The sequence below is a fragment of the Felis catus genome, chromosome B3 (assembly GCF_018350175.1).
Source record: "Felis catus isolate Fca126 chromosome B3, F.catus_Fca126_mat1.0, whole genome shotgun sequence".
NCBI classification, from domain to species: domain Eukaryota; kingdom Metazoa; phylum Chordata; class Mammalia; order Carnivora; family Felidae; genus Felis; species Felis catus.
In genome coordinates, this window is record NC_058373.1 from 132,503,107 (window position 1) to 132,521,731 (window position 18,625).

General features: G+C 47.1%; 1 protein-coding gene across 7 annotated transcripts in view; it reads right to left on the minus strand.

The window, feature by feature from the left end:
- FOXN3 (forkhead box N3) overlaps positions 1-18,625 on the minus strand; it is a 403,882-nt gene that overhangs the window by 15,944 nt on the left and 369,313 nt on the right. For 5 of the 7 annotated variants that reach the window (XM_011283437.4, XM_019833462.3, XM_019833461.3 and 2 more), the window contains 2 exons: positions 14,347-14,412; positions 5,190-5,295 (listed from right to left, as the gene is read on the minus strand). In XM_011283437.4, the coding sequence (XP_011281739.1) occupies positions 5,190-5,295; positions 14,347-14,412 (172 nt within the window). The remainder of the gene's footprint in view (positions 1-5,189; positions 5,296-14,346; positions 14,413-18,625) is intronic. The other 2 variants (XM_045060356.1, XM_045060357.1) reach the window with 2 other exon arrangements.

Here is an 18,625-nt window from a genome sequence, read left to right on the forward strand (position 1 = left end):
GTAGAATCATACAGTATTCGTCTTTTTGTGACTGGGTTATTTCACTTAATGTAACGTCCTCAAGGTTTATTCATATTGTGGCACGTGTCAGAATGTCCTTCATTTTAAGGCTGAATGATATTCCATTGTGTGTATACACCACATGTTGCTTATTCATTTATCTGTTGTCGGACACTTGGGATGCTTATACACTTCAGCTACTGTGAATAGTGCTGCTATGAATGTGGATGAACAAATATCCCTTCGAGACCTTGCTTTTGGTTCTTTTTGGTACATGCTCAGAAGGATTGCTGGGTCATATGGTAACTCTTTTTAATTTTTTGAGGAACTGCCATAGTGTTTTCTAGAACAGCTCCACCATTTTACATCCCTACCAATAGTGTACAGGGATTCCAAGTTTTCCATATTCTCATCAACACTCATTGTTTTCTGGTTTTTCTAGGAGTCATCCTAATGGGCGTGAGGTGGCATCTCACAGTTTTGATTTGCGTTTCCCTAATGATTAGTGATGCTAAGCAGCTTTTCATGTGTTTTGGCCATTTGTATATCTTCTTGGGAGAGATGACTATTTAAGTCCTTTGCCCATTTCTGAATTGGTTTGCTTGTTTCTCCATGTTATTTATCAAACACCTACTTAACGCACACCCTGTGTCAGTAACATAACTGTGTTACCCTAATAACCCGTAAGACTGGTTTTCTCATGAGAAGCCCAGGTGCACCTGTCCAACATCACGCAACCACAGGATAAGGACCCAAGAAAATGGCTCCTGAGTTCTCATATGTGATTTCTGGGCTCTGTTGCCTTCTGAAGGACTCCTACCCTCCCCCCACCCCCATCCGTTTTTTCCCAGTCCTCTTTGGTAAGCCTTGGACATTTAATGGGTCAAAAAAGAGCCGTAAGGGTTGAAGGCAAGGTGGCCCAGATCCCAGAGAGTTGCTATGGGCCCTACCTGGGAGGCAGCCCAGAGTGCTATAAATGTAGGAAACTTGAGGCTCCTGTTTCCCAAGAGGGCCAGAAACAGTTCTTCTAGGGCTATAATCGTTTGTTCCATTCAATGTATTCGCTGCAAGGAATTTCACTGGGAACACAGAAGACACAGCCATAAAACTAAGACGTGTGAGCAGTTATTTTGAGGATAATGTGTCTTGAGGACTCTACGCCCAGGCAAATTTAAAAATAAGCAGGTTTCCAACAACTAAGGATGGGCCAATCTCTGAGGTTATTGAGTAAAAAGTCAACACTGTAAAGTCAATTACACTATTGACAGATACTCTTACAAGGAGATTTCACATCATAATTATATGCAAAGGAACCCAGCAAATACAAGCTGTGTAATGATCAGCTAATAAAAGTAACACTTCATCTATGTCAATAACAGTTTCCGAGTTAAGACAAACAAACATGGCCTTTGCCACTTAGTGGTGGAAAAAAAAATCCCTGAAAGACAAATATTTTCGCTTAAGGAGAAGTCGCTTAGACTCACACAGAAAACCTGTCACACAAAGCAGAGTCGGAAATTGGTCTTTAGTGGGTGAGTCTCTGGCCCTCCCTCCATCCCTGGCTGAACTGATGGGGGCAGTGACATAAACACTGAACACCCCCAGGATCCCTTGGTCACTGTCGTGGGGTCTGGCAGACATCTGCTATTGTTTTAGTCTCCTGTGGGCTGTTTTCCTTTTAACCTTAGCTGAATTCAGGTTCGGCTGACACATGGTCAAATTAAAAAAAAAAAAAAAAAAAAAAAATTACAGTGAATGTGAAAGAGCAAAACAAGATCCGTCCCCCACTCCCACCCCAGAAGACTTACTAGTGGGTTTTAGATAGACACTGATTCTGCAGATACCTCCGTGGCTGTGTTTATGTTTATTCTTTCTGGAAGCATCTCAGTGCCTATTATTTGCCAGGCATTTGGGACATGAAGAAGGCAAAGTATTATAAGCAAGGGTCCTTGACCTTACAGAGAGCACACAACACTCCTCTCCCCCCTTCATTTCTCCTAACACTGAAGTGGAACAATGCATTGGTAACGCACAATGGTTTTCTTTATTGGTCATCTCTTCTTTATGGTAACCTGTCTAGTTTTTGCAAACAGCAGTGGCACATTTATTGACAACTTCTCTGATGCTCAGGAAGGTCCTGAGACCTTGCGTGCTTTCATAGTGGACAGACATATTGTGCCATTTTGCAGCTACTCTCACTCAGCCCCAAACGCACCCTTTTACAGTGTTTCAAAGGCTGGGGCTGGGGCTGGGCTGTTCAAGCCACACGTCTGCTGCACCACCTGGCTTCACATTAGGCTTGGATAACAGGAGTTGCCACTGAGGGACTGGGAAGGGGGTGGAGGAAGAAAGGACACGCTCCTTCTTGTGTGTGTCCTGTTCACTTGTAGTGGCAGTTCATTCCTGTAGTAGCTGCTGAATCCAGCTGTGGTCCTCCTAATGCTTACAGAACCAACTTCTTCATGTTCCCTTAGAGGACGTGCGCCAGCAGGAGATCCCGAGATCTCCTAACATCCCTCTGGTCCTTCCATAGGTCCCTCCTCTGAGATCACAGCCTCTAGCCCAAGCTGAGGGGTACCCCTCAGAGGTCCGGATCTCCGACCCCAGCTCCTCTTCTGAGGTCTGAGCCCTACTCCCCTGGGGAAACCATCCCAACCTCTTCCCTTTCTCCTCTTTAGCCCGAGGGGATGCGGCTCCTTCCAGTGACCACCTTCTCCAGGACACCTGGAGATCTCTTTTCACCCTTCCAGTTATCTGGTTAATAACTTCCTATCTGGTTAATGGTTCTTAACACGAAAGTCTCCCTGATTGAATACCTAGTGTTATCTCTGTCTCCTGACTGCACCTGAAACCTGTTTTGTGGTCTTTTACTGTGGAAAAGCCAAAGTGAGGTGCTCATTGGACTGGATAAGTGGCAGCTCTTTAACCAGAGACAAGACTTCATTGTTTTGCTGTGGTGTTTTGTTATCTTCTAACCAGAACATAACTAGAACACCAACAACAAAAAAGTCAGCATTTTAAATAATGCCTCTTGGGAGTACTAATCAGTAAAATGTATGATAACATACACCACGAGGGTAATAATTAAAATTAGGGGGTGGCTCCTGCTGAAGGCCAACTTGGTCTCATGTCTCTCCCCCCGTGCCTGGCTCTTCTGTGCCCTTCTACGAGGAATGGCTGGAGCCACATCCAGATCCACGTGGCAGGCGCCGAAAGACTGCTCAAGACAACAAACTGAAATCTACACTTAGAATATGCTAATGAACACAAATTGTTGTTCCACACGCAAACAGTCTACAGTCTCAAAGTCCTGTCAACCAAAAAGGTAAGCCAGGAGGTGAGGCAGAAAAGATGTTAAGTAAGAAAAGAAAATGGAACGTGTTTCTCTCATAATGCGAGGCAAAGGTGTTGATACTTTGGCTGCATGGAAAAGGCTTATCATTTAAGAACTCAAGAATTACTGACCTACAGATAACCAAGAAAGATCCTAGAGAAGTATAAGCGAGGGCCTTCCATATATTTTTGGAAAGTATCACCATGTTGGGCTAGCAGAAATGATAAGTGGTTTTCTAACTTTATTATTATTATTCTAATTCCAACCAAATTCCTTCCTTATCAGGTCCTAGACACCAGCGTCTGCCCTGAAGACTGAGGGACTTCCATCTTGGCAAGACAAGGCTGGTTTGCCAGAAGAGTGAGTGGGAAAGCACCGTGTGGTTGTTTCACACGAGTGAGCTCGACGTCGTGTCTCCCTCAGGACCCAGCTAACAGACTTTCTGGGGTGGTTTCCTCTGGGACATGACACTCTATGGAAGAAAAACGGTCTTCAGGTGCAAACTTGATCCAACAGTGCAGAGTGAGCAAGCAGATGATGCTGTGGAGGGGGGCAATGTGATGGGCCTTCCAAGCAAGAGCCTGGGCAAACCTGAGGAGGCATCAGCCACGTGAGACCCAGCCCGTCTACGGCAAGCGAACCATTGACAACAGAGAAGGACACACACGCTGGAATTTTACTACACTGAGTCACCCATTAAAGGGCCACAACCAAAATATGGGGGCTTTCAAAGGAAAGGGGAATTCATCCAGGGCAAGCTCAGAGGCCATGTTCAGAAAAGCTTTGTGAAGCAATCATTTTTGTGATGGACCCTGAAGGAGGTGCATGTGGAGGCTGAGCGAAGTCTACACAGAGGCAACCGAATGGATAAGATCGGCCAACGCTAGACATATCTGGGGAACAAATTTGGTTCGAGGACACCAGAGGACTGGGGTTATGTCAGGCTGATGTGTGGGAGCCATGGAAGGTGTTTCTGCAGACGGCTGGAGAGGCACATTTTAGGAAATGAGTCTGACAGTGGCTGATGGGTGGGCGGGAATGGGCAGAGAAGCTGCAGGAAAATGGGAGACGGCATCCACACTGGCACACGTAAAAGGTCTAAGCTAGCGGGAGACCCTAATCCAGGGCCAGCAGTGGAGATAAGAAGGATGGAAGAAGGAAATTTCCCAAGGAAGAGTTCATGTGGTTTGGCAACTGACCTGACTCTTGGAAGCAGGGGAGTGATGCCCCATGTTATTTCTATCCCAGTAACCAAAGGCACTCTTCACACATGATTTTGCATTTCATTCTGGAGGTAGACCAGTTAGCCTAGAATCTAATGAACAACTTGCTCACCACTTCCTTCTCCCCACCTTGTCCCACCTTCTTCAATAAAAAAAGCTTAATTTGTCTTCATCTCCTTATCTACAAAGAGACTAAGATAATTTGAGCCCAGAAGGAGAAGCTGGATTGGGGTCCCTGGGGAGTTACTTTGCCTTTTCTTTAAAAAAATTTTTTTTAATTACATTTATTTATTTTTGAGAGACAGAGTGAGACAAGGTGAGAGTGGGGGAGGGGCAGAAAGAGAGGGGGAGACATAGAATCCAAAGCAGGCTCCAGGCTCCGAGCTGTCAGCGCAGAGCCCGATCCGGGGCTCAAACCCACAAACCATGAGAGCATGACCTGAGCTGAAGTCGAACGCCTAACTGAGTAAGCCACCCAGGCGCCGCTACTTGGCCTTTTCTTAACACCCAAACCAGGTTGATTGTCTTCACTCCTTAGAGGCTGGTCCTCTTCACCCCAAGTGGCCCCGTGGGACACATGATGCCCTTCCCACTCCTTCCGGCAGGCTTTGCCCAGCGAGTGCCTCCCTTACCTCACAGCTGCCGTCATTCCAATGGGAGTGATTGGCAACGGCCGAACTCCAGGAAACAGCCCTCGGCTCAGAACCCGTGCTCCATTTTGTATCACTCCTGGAGGAACTGGAAAAACAAAACGGAAGAAGATACCACACGTGAATTCAACGGTGAACATTTCTGTTTTGAGTCAGAAATTCTGGATACATCAGGAAGAGAGAGAGAGAGAGAGAGAGAGAGAGAGAGAGAGAGAGAGAGAAAAGAAGAGAAAGTGATTATTATAGGCACAAGGAGTGAGCAGTGATAGAAACACACACACACACACACACACACACACACACACACACACACACACAGAAGGGGAAAGAAAGATACCACGCCTCAAGAAAGAGATTCGGTCAGCCATGTCAGACCAATACCTTACAATCAAATTATTGATGCGTTGGTTTAAAAAAGGGTGAGTTTTCAAAAGTGGGCTTCAAACATTACTTCCTTGCGATTATTAAATATAAGCTTTTCTTTCCACTCAGACCCTAACAAGATCTCGAGAACACTAACACAAGTCTAATAGCAATGACCAAACAAAAGCATTTCTTCATGCTTCTCTGGTGATGGTCAGAAGCTGAGAACATCTTTCTATCTGTCCTTAACCTGACAAGAGAAAACAGGAGCCAAAAGAAAAGCAAAGCTGATTTTATAAGCTACTTGGCACCTCAGTGCTCACAACACAGTGCGTGCTCACAACGATTTCGGCCGCCAGAGGAAAGACCCCTTCCTCAGTGTGGCTGGGAGTGGACGGTTGGCAGGGTGGCTCTGGCTCCCGTCTCAGAACCATGCACAGCCCACTCTGGAGGACCCACTGCCTCCTTCCTCGAAGCTTCCCCAAGCAAATCTCCCCAGAGTTCTCTCACCATCCCGCCTTCTCCTAAATACACACATCCCTGGAGCAATCGTAAGCCAACCTTTTTGCCAGTGCCCATCAGATGATGTCTGTTTCCATACAAACCCACAGTGGGCTCACTCCTGTATGAGGGTTTACACCACAGGGGAACCAGAGGACATCCCCGATCGTCCATCTTTTTTGACCTCCCAGACAGCAGTTTCATTAGGTTCAAGCTAATATTCTTACTGTACAACCAACCCTCCTCCATGTGTCTCCAGGGCCAGGCGTGCATTGGGAAGCACTGAGGCAGGGCTTGGAGTCTTAGCTTTCATTTCAGTTTCTCTTGTGTGACTTTGTGCAAGTTACTGAAATCTCTTCTTCCTTCTCGGAACAGTGTTCTAGGAACCCTTCTGCCATCAATGTCCTGAGTCCCCAGGGCTCTGGCTGTGTCCATGGAGCCCCCCGCACAGTCTCATCCAGAGGCAAGGTGGATAAATCATGCCTTCTCAAACAAAGAGCCTCTAGAAAATTATATATACAAAAAATGTAAAACCCTTCTGGATATTAAGTGTTAAGGTCAGTATTATTTGTGGAGAACACTCTTTACAAAACACAGACTTTTTATTCCTGTAATGTTTAGGCCTCTAAGGGCATGTTTCCATAAATTTTCTGAACCTTTAACTAGAGGTCTTTCATGTAGGATGAATGTCCACTCCTGAACATGGATGATGCTATACAGGCCGATTCCTAGAGAATTCTGTGGCTCTTGCTAGAATTTTTGCTATTTCTCTTCCAGGTTTGTGTAAGGCTCTTGCTATTGGGTTTTAAAAAAGGTGGATGGGAGACAAAAACCAGCACTTAAACCAAGTACTACTAATGTAGTCCAGGGGTCCAGAATCTTTCCATTCACTTACCCCATTTAACCGTGACAGTAGGCTGAACTAGATCAGGAACTCTTACCCGTTCCTTACTATCAGCCTGGTTTCGGATAGCAGATCATCGGAGACAGGAGACTTACCAGGTATCTAAAAGCATGAAGCCTGTTATAATGTAATACTGGAGGGAAGTATCCTATTTTGCTTCGTTGATGAGTTCTTTCTGAGGAAGAGTATCTAAAATTTATATTAACTGATCTACATACTCATTTCAAGACCTCCTCTACAGCTACGAGACGGCGTGGTATTAGTGTGAACACAGACACACAGATCATGGAAGAAAACAGAATCCAGAAATAGACCCGCAAATATGTGGCCAACTGACTTTTGGCAGAAGGTATCAAGACAATACGATGAGGGGAAGCAGAGCTACAACAACCGGCGATCCATTCAGGAAAAAAATGAGCCTTGGTCCTTACCTCATGGCCATACACGAAAGTTAATTAGAAATGGATCATAATGCAAATGTAAGAACTAAAATTAGAAACGTTTTAGAAGAAAATATAGGAGGAAAAATACCAGCAATTCCCAAGGACAGACATGCAAAAATCAGTAGGACTCTAGAGTCTGTAGAAGAGGCTTCAGGTTGCTTGAAAAGAGAGGCTTTTAGTTTGTCTGTCTGTTTTGGAGATCGCGGGAGAGGGTTTTTCAGTTATCTTGCCGTATGGTAGTCTCGTTGAAATGGCCAGAAACCACAGGCTCAGTCCCATTCTGATAATACCAGTGAAGATATCAGTCACTAAAGATCTCATCTAGAACGGCGAGCAAATCTGATAGAAAGGACTACTTGTTAAAATCACTTAAACGCTTAAAATCTGCACCACAGTCGTATTTCTTGCCAGCAAAATTATTACAGTCCCATATACAGACTGTATCGATGCGTGGATTAACATACCGAGTATCTGCTTATGTATTCCATGAAGGAGACGCAGGGTCGCCACAGCTAAGTGGGACAGACAGAGAATTAAAGAGGCAATGGAAATACACTGTGGTAAGCGGGGCGAGCGGCCTATAGGCATGAAGGATGGAGACATCTAACCCGAAGTAAAGGGTGTCTGGGAAGACTTCCTGTAGAACTCCAATCGGAGTTGGCATTCAAAGGCACAGGAACGGCACATACAAGGCCTGGAAGTAATAAAAATTATGATGTGCACAAGAACAAAAACTAACTTGGCTAAAGCGTATGATCCCTCTGCAGGAATGAGGTGCGTTTGGGCTTCATCCCATGGATATGGGGAAAACCATGAAAGGGTTCTGAGCGGGGGAAAAGGTCTGCAGCACGGCGGCTGAGAGCCAGACTCTGATGTTGGAGGGGTCCAACACCATCTCTGCATCCCATCTCTGGGTCTGCATCCCATCTCTGTCATTTACTGCTTGTGTCCCCTGAGCAAGCCACTTAAGAGGACGGGGACAGAAATGGTATTTATCTCACAGAGTGGAGATTTAACTGAGTTAATAAAGGCACTACTGTTATACAACATTACCTCTTCGTCATCAATATTATCATCATCAACATCAACATAACCAACATCCCCTGAGCATCCTGAGGCAGTCTGTGCTTTCTCCATTCCAGGTGAGCCCAAAGTCCACAAGAACAGAACAGAACAAACCCAGACCATGTTGGAAGAACGTAGCCATCTTCCCGGTCACAGAACGTAGCCGGAGGAACGGTGACAGCTCTTATGGGGCTTCTGGTCCCATGTCAGAGTCACCCCTGTGGGAAATACCTGAAACACCTATAATTCTGGGACAAAGACTGGGGTGCCCTGGACAGTGAAGACAGCAGATGGGAGTCGCATAGCATGGCCAGGGAGTCATCTGCCAGCCAAAGGAGAAAAGCAACCCCAAGGACAGTGCCCTAAGCCCAGAGTCCTCTGCCCAAGCGCCTAGAACTGTTATGCCCCAGGGGGGATGCCCTACAGGGAGAGGAACAAAGAAAGGAAGCGAACATGGACTGGGGACCAGGGTCTTTTGGTGTCCTCAGCTCATCTCAGCCTCCATGGAAGAAGTGCTCTGCAGTGGTTAAGAGTACAAGCTCAGGGCAACATGGCCTCCGTCCACCCCAGTCTTGCCTCCCCGCTAGCTCTGCAGCTTTGGGCAAGTGCCTCAACTTTCATGTGCCTCAGTTTCCTCAGCTGCAAACCTGGTATAAACAGCTCATAGGAGTGTTGCTGAGTGTTAAATAAGACGACTGATGTAAATTGCTTAGCTCGGCGGCCGGTCCATTATATAAGCTCTTCATCACCATCTTGTCCGTCCTTCCACTATCCCATGCACCTCTCTACCTTCCTCTTACTAACTATAAGGAACAGGGCCTAAGGGGGGTGTTGGGGGGGGGGGGGTGGAGGTCAAGACAGGGAGAAATTCTTCCGGCCTTTTATGCTTTTTAGATATCTCAACTCTGCATTTGCCCACATCTTCCGGATTAATGAAGTGTATTCACTTCAAAGAGAATCTCACGGACGAAGCTATTCCGCAGCACTAAAAGGCTTTCCCTGAGCCATTTCCTGAACCTCACAGACTTCTGGCACATAAACTAGGCTCTTCTCCTGACTCCTGGAGTTTGCTCTCAAATGAGCTGCAACTGAATGCTGCCTCTGCCAACCAAACCTGGCACTTCTCAGTCCTCATCACTGGCAGCGCTTTTCATGTTGGGATGGTGATGTGTTCATATTTGCTCATGGGCTGCCAGAAGCCAGCTGTGACACTTAACTATTCTCCCATCTTTTCTCCTTCCTGTCTCCATCCCCAAGCGTCAGGAACGTGGCTTCTGGAAAAGGAATCACAGCCTGTCTAAAATGTCTGTGAGGTCCATATTAGCCAGTCTTTGGTTCTGGGGACTCGGAGGGAGCATGAATCCATTCCTCAGCTGTTTTCCTATCAGCACGGTCTATCTACCCCTTCCTTTTCGTCTATATTGCCCTCAGGGTAAATCAGACCGAGCCCGTTACAACCAGCCCGTCCCACCCAGTGTATTGAAATTGTACTGAAATTGTACCATGGCTCCAGCCCTCCAGCCCAGAAGAGTATACTGAGAAAACTGAATATGCTTGTGGCGGTCACTGCAAAAGGCACAGGCCTCCAGCAACCATCCTTTCCTGTCAGATCAGTTCAACGTTCAGCTTTTACACACAAGAAGACACATCTCTGAGATTCTCGGGTTCCTGGGATGAGGCGCCAAGGACAGGGGCCCCACGGCTCCCACTTCTTGCTGACCATCCCCTTTCTCTTATAGTGTAGAGGGACTCTAAACTTACTTATTTTTAGGCAATAAGAAAGTAACACGCAGAAAGAGGAGTGAACCAAGCAGCACTGCTCACCGTGATCTAAGCGTGATCACCTGGAGGACCCAAGAGAACCGTCTGTGGCACAAGACAAACTTCCCTCCACGCTCCGTCACCCTCGGTGTGGCCCCGTCCCAGCCTCCCCAGCCTCCTTCCCGATGCTCAGCTTCCTTGATTTTCACGGCTTCTAAAATTAACCTCTGAGCTCCTGCTGCCTTTGGAGGGCAGCCCTGGCTGACACTACCAGAGGCCATAAGTTGAGCAGCTAGTGCTTCCGATAATCCTTCCCCTTCCCGAAGTGGGACTTTCCACCTGCTTACTTGGAAAGATGCTGGGGAGGGGGCTGGAATGGGGGAGCCTCCGTCCTGGTCGCCTTTCTTCTCCAGTGCCTGGTGTGCTGGATGCACACTGTAGCTCCAGGGGGTGTGGAACGCTGCCTCCTTCCCTCACCTCTGCTGTCCCATTTGGTTGCTTTGTTTATCATCCAGAGTTCCTCTCTGGGAACATTCCAACTAGGGATTATATAAGCCTTTGAAGATGAGAATGGTGATCTGACTTCCTAACAATCCCTCCATTGGGGTTGAAGATGACTCACAGGGCTTGTCAGAGGGGAACAGCAAAGCAGGTACTTAAGTAGACTCTAGAAGCTGGAATTAGTCTATATGGCTACTTTGAAGGGAGAGGGGGAGGTGGATGGGTCTAGAAGCACAATCCAAAGTTCAAGAGATAACGAAGCAGCAATGTCCTGTGCTGAGTTTTCTGGAAGTGGTGTCCTATAGCACATGCAAGACACAACAGCATACCTTCTAGAATGTTCCCCATGCTGCAAAGTGGAAAGTCTGGACAAGATAACATCATCACTGGGGCTCTGGGGGATGGGGGTGGGGACAAAATGTTGAAGCCTGCGGTTTTGATTAGATGCACTCAGCTGCCTCATTGAAAGTGAAGCATCCGGTCGCCAGGAGAGACTGATGGGACCCATAAGGAGCCAGCTCAAGTAATACCAGGGGCAGGGTCCGGGGCAGGCTGAGCTCCCTTGGGGCACTGTGGGACCCCTCAAAGATAAAGGGGCCTGGCTGACTGTGATTCTCACCAGTTTCTTGAGAAGTTTCCTTTGTACGACCTACTCAGCTTGGACTGTGGACGGTGGCTGGTTTGCCAGCCCCGAGCTAGCTTTGCAGATGCTGGGCGCAGGGAAGGAAGAAAGGAAATAATCTAAGTGGCTGCTGTACGGTGACCTTAAGTGGGCCAGCTATGAAGGTCGATGGCAAAGGAAAAGCCTTTCAAGTCACCCAAGCCAGGCTCTTACTGTTGGAAGTGACAGCAGCAGACAGACGGGCCTGGTGGCCCCTGTTCAAGCAGCATCCTAGCCCAGGAGGGGAAAACAAGGGGCTATAAATAGTGCATGAGGAGGCTCTGTAAACAGCTCGGCCACAGCGCAGCCTGGGGGCGGGACACAGGCAGTTGCGTGCAGATGCGAACCTGTGCTCCCCGTGCGTGGGCAGAGGGGACGCCTGAATGCTAGGCACCCACGTCCACACCGGGACACGTGCACGCAAACACCACAAGGCAGGCCGCCCACCCTCCACCACCGGGGCTGGGTGTCTGCCGCCTCTGAACCTTTTTGGTGAGGAATCACCTTCCACTTTCTCCAGGCCTCGGGGGCAGCTGGCAGGGCCGGAGTATGGAGGCTGCACCACAGAAAGTATCTACCCCTTCTCCCTTCAGGAGGCCAGACACTCACCGAATCCCAGGAAAAGAAACACGCAACATAAGATAAGGACAAGGGGAGGGGGAGGCAGAGGGAAGCCGAGAAGTGCTAAGAGAAGACCGAGGCCCCCAGCTGGAGACAGCCCCCCACCCTGCCCCCGACTCCTTTACTGGGAGGCTGACCAGTGGCCACCTGGCTTCCCAAGTGCATGTTCACTTCTTTCCTAAAGTCCTGTTCACATCTTCAGGGGCTTTGCTCCGGCCTGTTGACCATGTGCTAGCTTGTCCATTAGGGGATTTTACTAGAGACTGGGGCCAGATGGGAAGGAGAACACAAGGATGATGCTCCTACCCCCTCCCTAGTCTTTACATTTATTTCTTGGAGGCTCCTGCCAATGGGCCTCTCCTTCCATGACTTTTGTGGGCTTCCTGGTTCCTGCCTTCTTGGACACTGGAGCTTTCACGAAGGCCGGGCTGAGGCTGAATTTCTCACAGAGCTAACACTGAGGGAGAAAGCCTTCTAAAAAAGCCCTACAGCTTTGACACATAAACACTGAACTTTTAAAACTCAAATTCTGCATTTCCATGCAAGTAAGACTATGGACACCCTGAAAAAATAATTATTTATAGTTTGAGTGTTATAGTGAGGGAGCGGGGAGAAGTTCATTTAGCCACTACTGATAATGACTTCCATGGAAGCTGCTAGGGATCCGTTAATGACCACTCCCCCTGCCTCTTTCCCTCTTAATTCCATCATTCTGGTTCATCAAAAGCTTTTCTTGAAGCCAGTGATCCCTGTGCACAGTGGCCGGGTGCTAACGAAGATGCTCCTGAACCTTCTACGGCTCTGGTGAAAAAAGTGTTTTCCTCACTGTTAAGTCAGGCAACATGACTCCCGAAACTCTTTCAGACTGTAACTTGGTTACAATCTGTCTGCACTCTTCCTGCAATGTCATCTGAGAAGGGAGTTTTGTTTTGTTTTCAATTTCTCTGCAACTTCAAACGTCATTTAAAAACCCACATTACAGGGTAACTGCTAGTCACTGGACTGTGCTAGTTACACAAGTGCTTAGCAATGGCGTTTGCTTCTCGGAGGTGTGGGCAGCCTCTAACACTTCAACTGCTGGCAATCTGAGATTAGCCAAGAAAGAAAGGGAATTCTATGCCTTTTGGAGCAGGTAATGGCAGCCCCTGCCAGGGGGATGAGTCTCTCCTGAGACGCATCTCTCGGGTCTTTTAAAAGAAGGAAGGAGAAAGGATAGACTCAAATTTCCCAAAGCTGCGGGGAAGGCTATGACCAGTGGAGGGCTAACTGTTAACAAAAGCACCCGAGAATGAACGTGGGGGATTTCCCTGACTCAGGGAGCCAGAGCCCCAAACAAGCTGAGGGCCCAGCCCCAAGAATGAGCCCGGTGGGTGCTGGGGTCCGCTGCATCACCTTATCAGCGTGTTCCGTCAACAGGAGGCTGCCACACAGCAATGTCCTGAGCAGACCCCAGGAAGTGAGCTGGCTACCTGCTCAACAGGGTTCTGGGTGGGGGTGAAGGGGGGAGCGGGGAACTAGCTTCAAGTCAGGAGGACGAGGGGACAGACAGATATCTCCATTTAAGGTCATTGTTCATCACTCGGGAAGGAGACCTTTCCAAGGTGTAGCTCAGAGGTGGGAAAAGACACAATAGAAGACAAGTTCAAGGAAGAAGAAGTGCTGTTTCAAGCTTGACACTGCTCAGTGGCCAACGGCCGGTGAAGACAGGAGCCCCGCTTGGCAAAATTAGCCCGGCCCTTCTCTGTGACAGCTTGGAAGACTGGTGGGGATGATGCGGGGTGGGGGGTGGGGGTGCATCATGATGGTTCATTTCAAGGCTACTTCAAGCTCTTGCGTCCCCGTCTTGCCGGACTTTCCTCTCCTCTCTAGCTATAAAATGGCAGCCTGCTATTAATGAGGTCCCAAAGGGGAAAGAAATTTCTGAAACCGGGCACTGCTCAGTTCCATCACTGTTAGGCTGGCCCCACAAAGCCTCTTTTAGCAGAAACTACAAACTCACAGGAACTATTCCTGCAGGAGAAAGGAAGTTCTCTCCGCGAGAATCCATTATAGGGTCTGCTTCCCTTCCCCCAAGTATTAAGCCCTGAGATTATATTAAAAGTTTGTCATCTCGGAAACACACCTATGCATTCATTCACACATAGGCATGGCCGCATGTCTGCAGGCAAATGCATGTAATCATGCACTTAGGTTAAGTTTTAAAGGGATTCTACAAGGGAAGTTCTACTTGAGAATTAGTTCTTCCTATGGCCTGGTATATAAATGAGAAGGTTAAGTTCACAAACTACGGTGCTGTAGGCTATAGAAATATCTACTCACAACCTGCTTGTATCTCAGGGGGAGTATTCAAAAGCATCATGGCACTGGCAGCATCAATGTCAGGATCTGGAAAAATCAACCAATAAATAACATTATTTACAACGGGGCTGGTGTCTGTGTGTGTTTTCTTCCCCCTGCAAGTTACAGTTTATGAAAGCAACAGAGAAAAAAAAAAAAATCTGGGAACAAGATGAGCTATCCCAAAGGTGACTTTCTTCCCGTTTGCGTTTGAGAGGAAGAAAGGTATTCTAGAATGAGATTTAAGGGGCAGGTTAGTAAGTTTCTCAGACAAAGCATGGTCCTTCCTCATTTCGCTCATTTCATAATCTGACTATATGTTCCTGATAAGTTGCTGATCTATGCACCCCTACAGCTTACTCCCCTGGCAGGGAGGAGTAGGGGAGTGGGGTGACAATAGGACACTTAGCTACAGAAGTCTTTGATGAACTGGGGAAGCTCACAGCACCGAGAAGAGAAAGCCCTAAATATACCTGCATCTAGTGAGATACAAACAAGACGTCGGATCATTTCCATCTGTCAGCAGAATGTAAATTGTACTTTACGAGACGCTGTGTGCACGCAGTGGTGGTAGCAGAAGTGGTGAAGGCATTAATACACACACACACACACACACACACACACACACACACACACACACTTAAGATATAAAGAAAACATGAAAGTTATGATGTTGAGGGCACAGCGTTTGCTTCCACATCTATTACTGCTTTTAATATGGGACAAAAAGAATACTCATCACCTCGCTGCTATAATTCTTAATAGGTTTCTGAATCCTTACTGATCCACCAGTTGACAGATGGCAGGTTATATAGAGACAGAGAAAAAATATTATCCTTTTATAACTAAATTCATTTTCCTCTGAGAAACAGCAGCGCTGCTGCTATGGAAATGAAAGTCACCATGGCAACAGTAAACAACTCCCAAGAATGGTCACTGAATAGGCTGAAAAGAACATCTGCCCCAGAACAGCGTCCCAGCTGCCCTGGGGCGAAATTCGCTAATAGTGCAGTGATGCCCCGTGACAGAAGCTGCCGCCTGTGCCCTGTCCGAATAAATGAAGTGTGCAATTGAAGTCGACATCAAAATGCCTGCCCTTGCAGATTACTACCTCTGCGTCCGCTAAACCCAATGACTAATGATGGGGGGTGGGGGTGGGCAGGGGGGCTCGTACTTGTCAGTTTTTGTACAAATTACATGCCAAAAAATTCAATTTACTACTAATGGCTCCACGGCACTTTATTTTGGGTATTATGCTAGGAAATGACTTTTTTACTGTTAAAAAAAAGTACATTTTTCATACTTCATATGTGCAGTTTAATTCCAAGGGAGTAATGTGATACAGTATAAAGCCCCACAAGCGATTAATAATATGGATGACGCTGGTTCTAGGAGACAGCGTCTCAAAAAAATGGGGGAGGGGGGAAAGAACTTTAGAGGCCAGTTTCGATTTCGCCTGCAGGAGGCCCCTTACTTACACTCTGTAATGGAGTGAAGGTTTATGTTAGTAGCATGAGGAACAGGTAAATTAACTTATTTGGCAACTCCTGGGGTGACATTTCTAAAACAGTCATCGTTCCCCACTGATATTAAAAAAACATATATATATATATTCGTTGAGCTGAAAGACTTAAGGTCCTATTCACGGTTCCCAGGGTTCCTGCTGCCCCTAGGCCCCCGTCTCCCCACACAGCGTGTTGCCAAAAGCAGGTCTCTTAGGTTCTGGAAGGTTTTATGGAGGGACTGAGGTCTCCTCCCACTTCCTCTTTTTGGAAAGGGCCCCTTCCTCTTTCAGGGCCGAGAAAACACACCTGTTTCTTGGTAGAGCAAAGATTCTTTGCCATCTTTGAGAATGCAAAGTGTTGCCAGCAACCAGGGCTTGGCCCGGGTGCCTGGCCCCGGTCTCCCCAGGCAACTCTTCCCCAGACTTTTCCTCAACGACCAGGAGGTCCGATGGGGACAGACAGAACAAGAGGAAATACAGGTAAAATGTCAAGAGCCTCTTCCTGTTTGTTCTCCCAGGAAATTAAAGAAAGTATTTCTTTATTCTTCAGAAACACACGACCACCGGAGAAAGGTACAAAGGGCCACAGAGAGAAAGACACAAGACATGAGAAAGAGAATCTTTCATGAACCAAAAGAGCAGCAGCACGCACACGAATTTCGCGGAACCTAAGAGGCAACTTGGGAAGTGCTTCAGGCCCACAAAACATCACCGGGACCACCAGCCCCATCCCATCTGAGCCAAATAAACACAGCGACTCATTCAGGACAAGTCCCTCCAGTGGCTTCCTTCCGAGCAAGCAGACGTGCTATGCCACCTTAGGTGATGCGTTTTCTGTGAGCACACCGTGGGTCTCCCTGAAAGATTTAATTCTCTGTGGTCAGGAGAGACCACTGATGGTTTACATCTTTAGGTAGCAGAGAGGCTTTCTGATGGAAGTATTCCTATTCCAATAGGACACTTGAATCCAGAGTGCTTGTTTGGAGTTTTTTGGCTGGAAGGTTTTAGGCACTTGGGCAACTGTTTTGGGGCTAGGGGCTGGTCCGCTCTGGAGGCACAGCTGATTCTGAAGGATAACAAGGTCAAGGACTAGATGGAGGGGAGGATGAGCAGTGGGTTGACTGCATATGAGTTTCCCTGGGCTTAAAAGAGAGGTTTTTTTTCCCCGCAAGTGGTTCAATCCAGCTTATCAGCATAAGAAAAGAGAAAGATATTTTGGTCAGGAACTCTTTTTAGGAATGAAGATCTACTTGGCCAGGCGTACCCTTCACCTTCGCTGTTGCATCTCTAGGGACCTGGGTGAGGGGTCCAGGAAAATACAGAAGCACTACCCTCTTTACTTTTGGTGAGTACAATCTTCCAAAATTAGGATGCTAATTTAGCATCCTCACACAGAATCCCCAAATCAGTTACCCCTGCTTAATTCAGTCTAACACCAAGCGTGCCATCATGGATGCTTAATAAAGTTATGACCATCCTCAAATCAGAATCAATCTCAAGCCTGGATTAAAAAATTCCTCCTCTGCTCATGGTTCAGTAACAAATGTTACTTCTCCTTTGGACCAGTTCCCAGCGCCCCATTTCAATTTTCATCTTTAATGCGGTTGTCTTATTCCATTGCCTCTTCTCTGCAGTACAAGGCTGAAAAACGGCCACACACCTCAAAGATGCTTTCAAATCCTCTTCTCGCGAAGGTACATACACAAATACATTATGCTACAGTGATGGAAATAGGTAACAGAGTCTCTAGAAACAACAGTTCTGTTTCTTAGATTAAAAAAAAAATAGATTAAAAAAAATATACAGATATGGCACTTCATTTTCCCCCAAAATGTGGAGATGGGTTTCTCTGGGGCACGGGGAAAGGGGGAGGGCCTTTTCTCTGTGAGTGATGGGAAAAGAAGTAGTTGAGGCATGAGAACTCCTGGGGTCAAGTCCTCAGTCTGCTGCTAATTAACACGTGACTTTAAATGTGCAGGGATGGAGTTCATTTCTTTTAAAATGGTGGTGGGTGGTTGTAGACTTGGGAGCGGACTGGTTGGTCTTCCAACTCATTCCACATAGTTCCTAGCTCTGCCTATAAAGTCCCCTGACTTCCTCTTCCCTTTCTGACCTGTGGCTGCCAGGACTATGGACTCCAAAGAGCACCTACCAAAAGGTGCATTTATTTCAACGCTTTTGGAGGAAGTGAACACCCTCAGTAAGGCTGGAAGGATACCCTATTGCTTCTGGAAAGCCATGACCTGTCATTCTGGGCATCTGCTGGGTCCACTCTGAGCGATCCATCCAGCCTGGCCCAGGCGTCTTGTGGATTCGGAGTGTAGCTTCTGTCTGCATTTGCTCTCCTTCTTCTGGGATCTGGGCTCATGGAGAAGTGACTGCAGAGTCTACCTATTTTAACTAAGAATACGACGGACGGTTGGAAGTCGTGGCCGTAGAACTGCTGCAAAAACGTGAGCACTGTCCTTAGCATCACTGAGCTGACTGATCTAACAAAACAATAATGAAGCATTGCCTGCATGGAAAGCCGAAGAATTACAACCAGTGATTCTCTTAGAAATTGTTTAATTGTCCATAGGTCTAACACGTTTAGTTCTCCCCACTCCTCCCCTAAACTGAAATGTTTGATAGGACGATGAAAGGTCTTTACAATACTAAATAAAAAAAGATTCACGAAGCATAAAAAAAACACAAAAAACCCACGATGAACAGATGACACCCATGTGGACAGAAATTATGGGATACAAGGACATGATG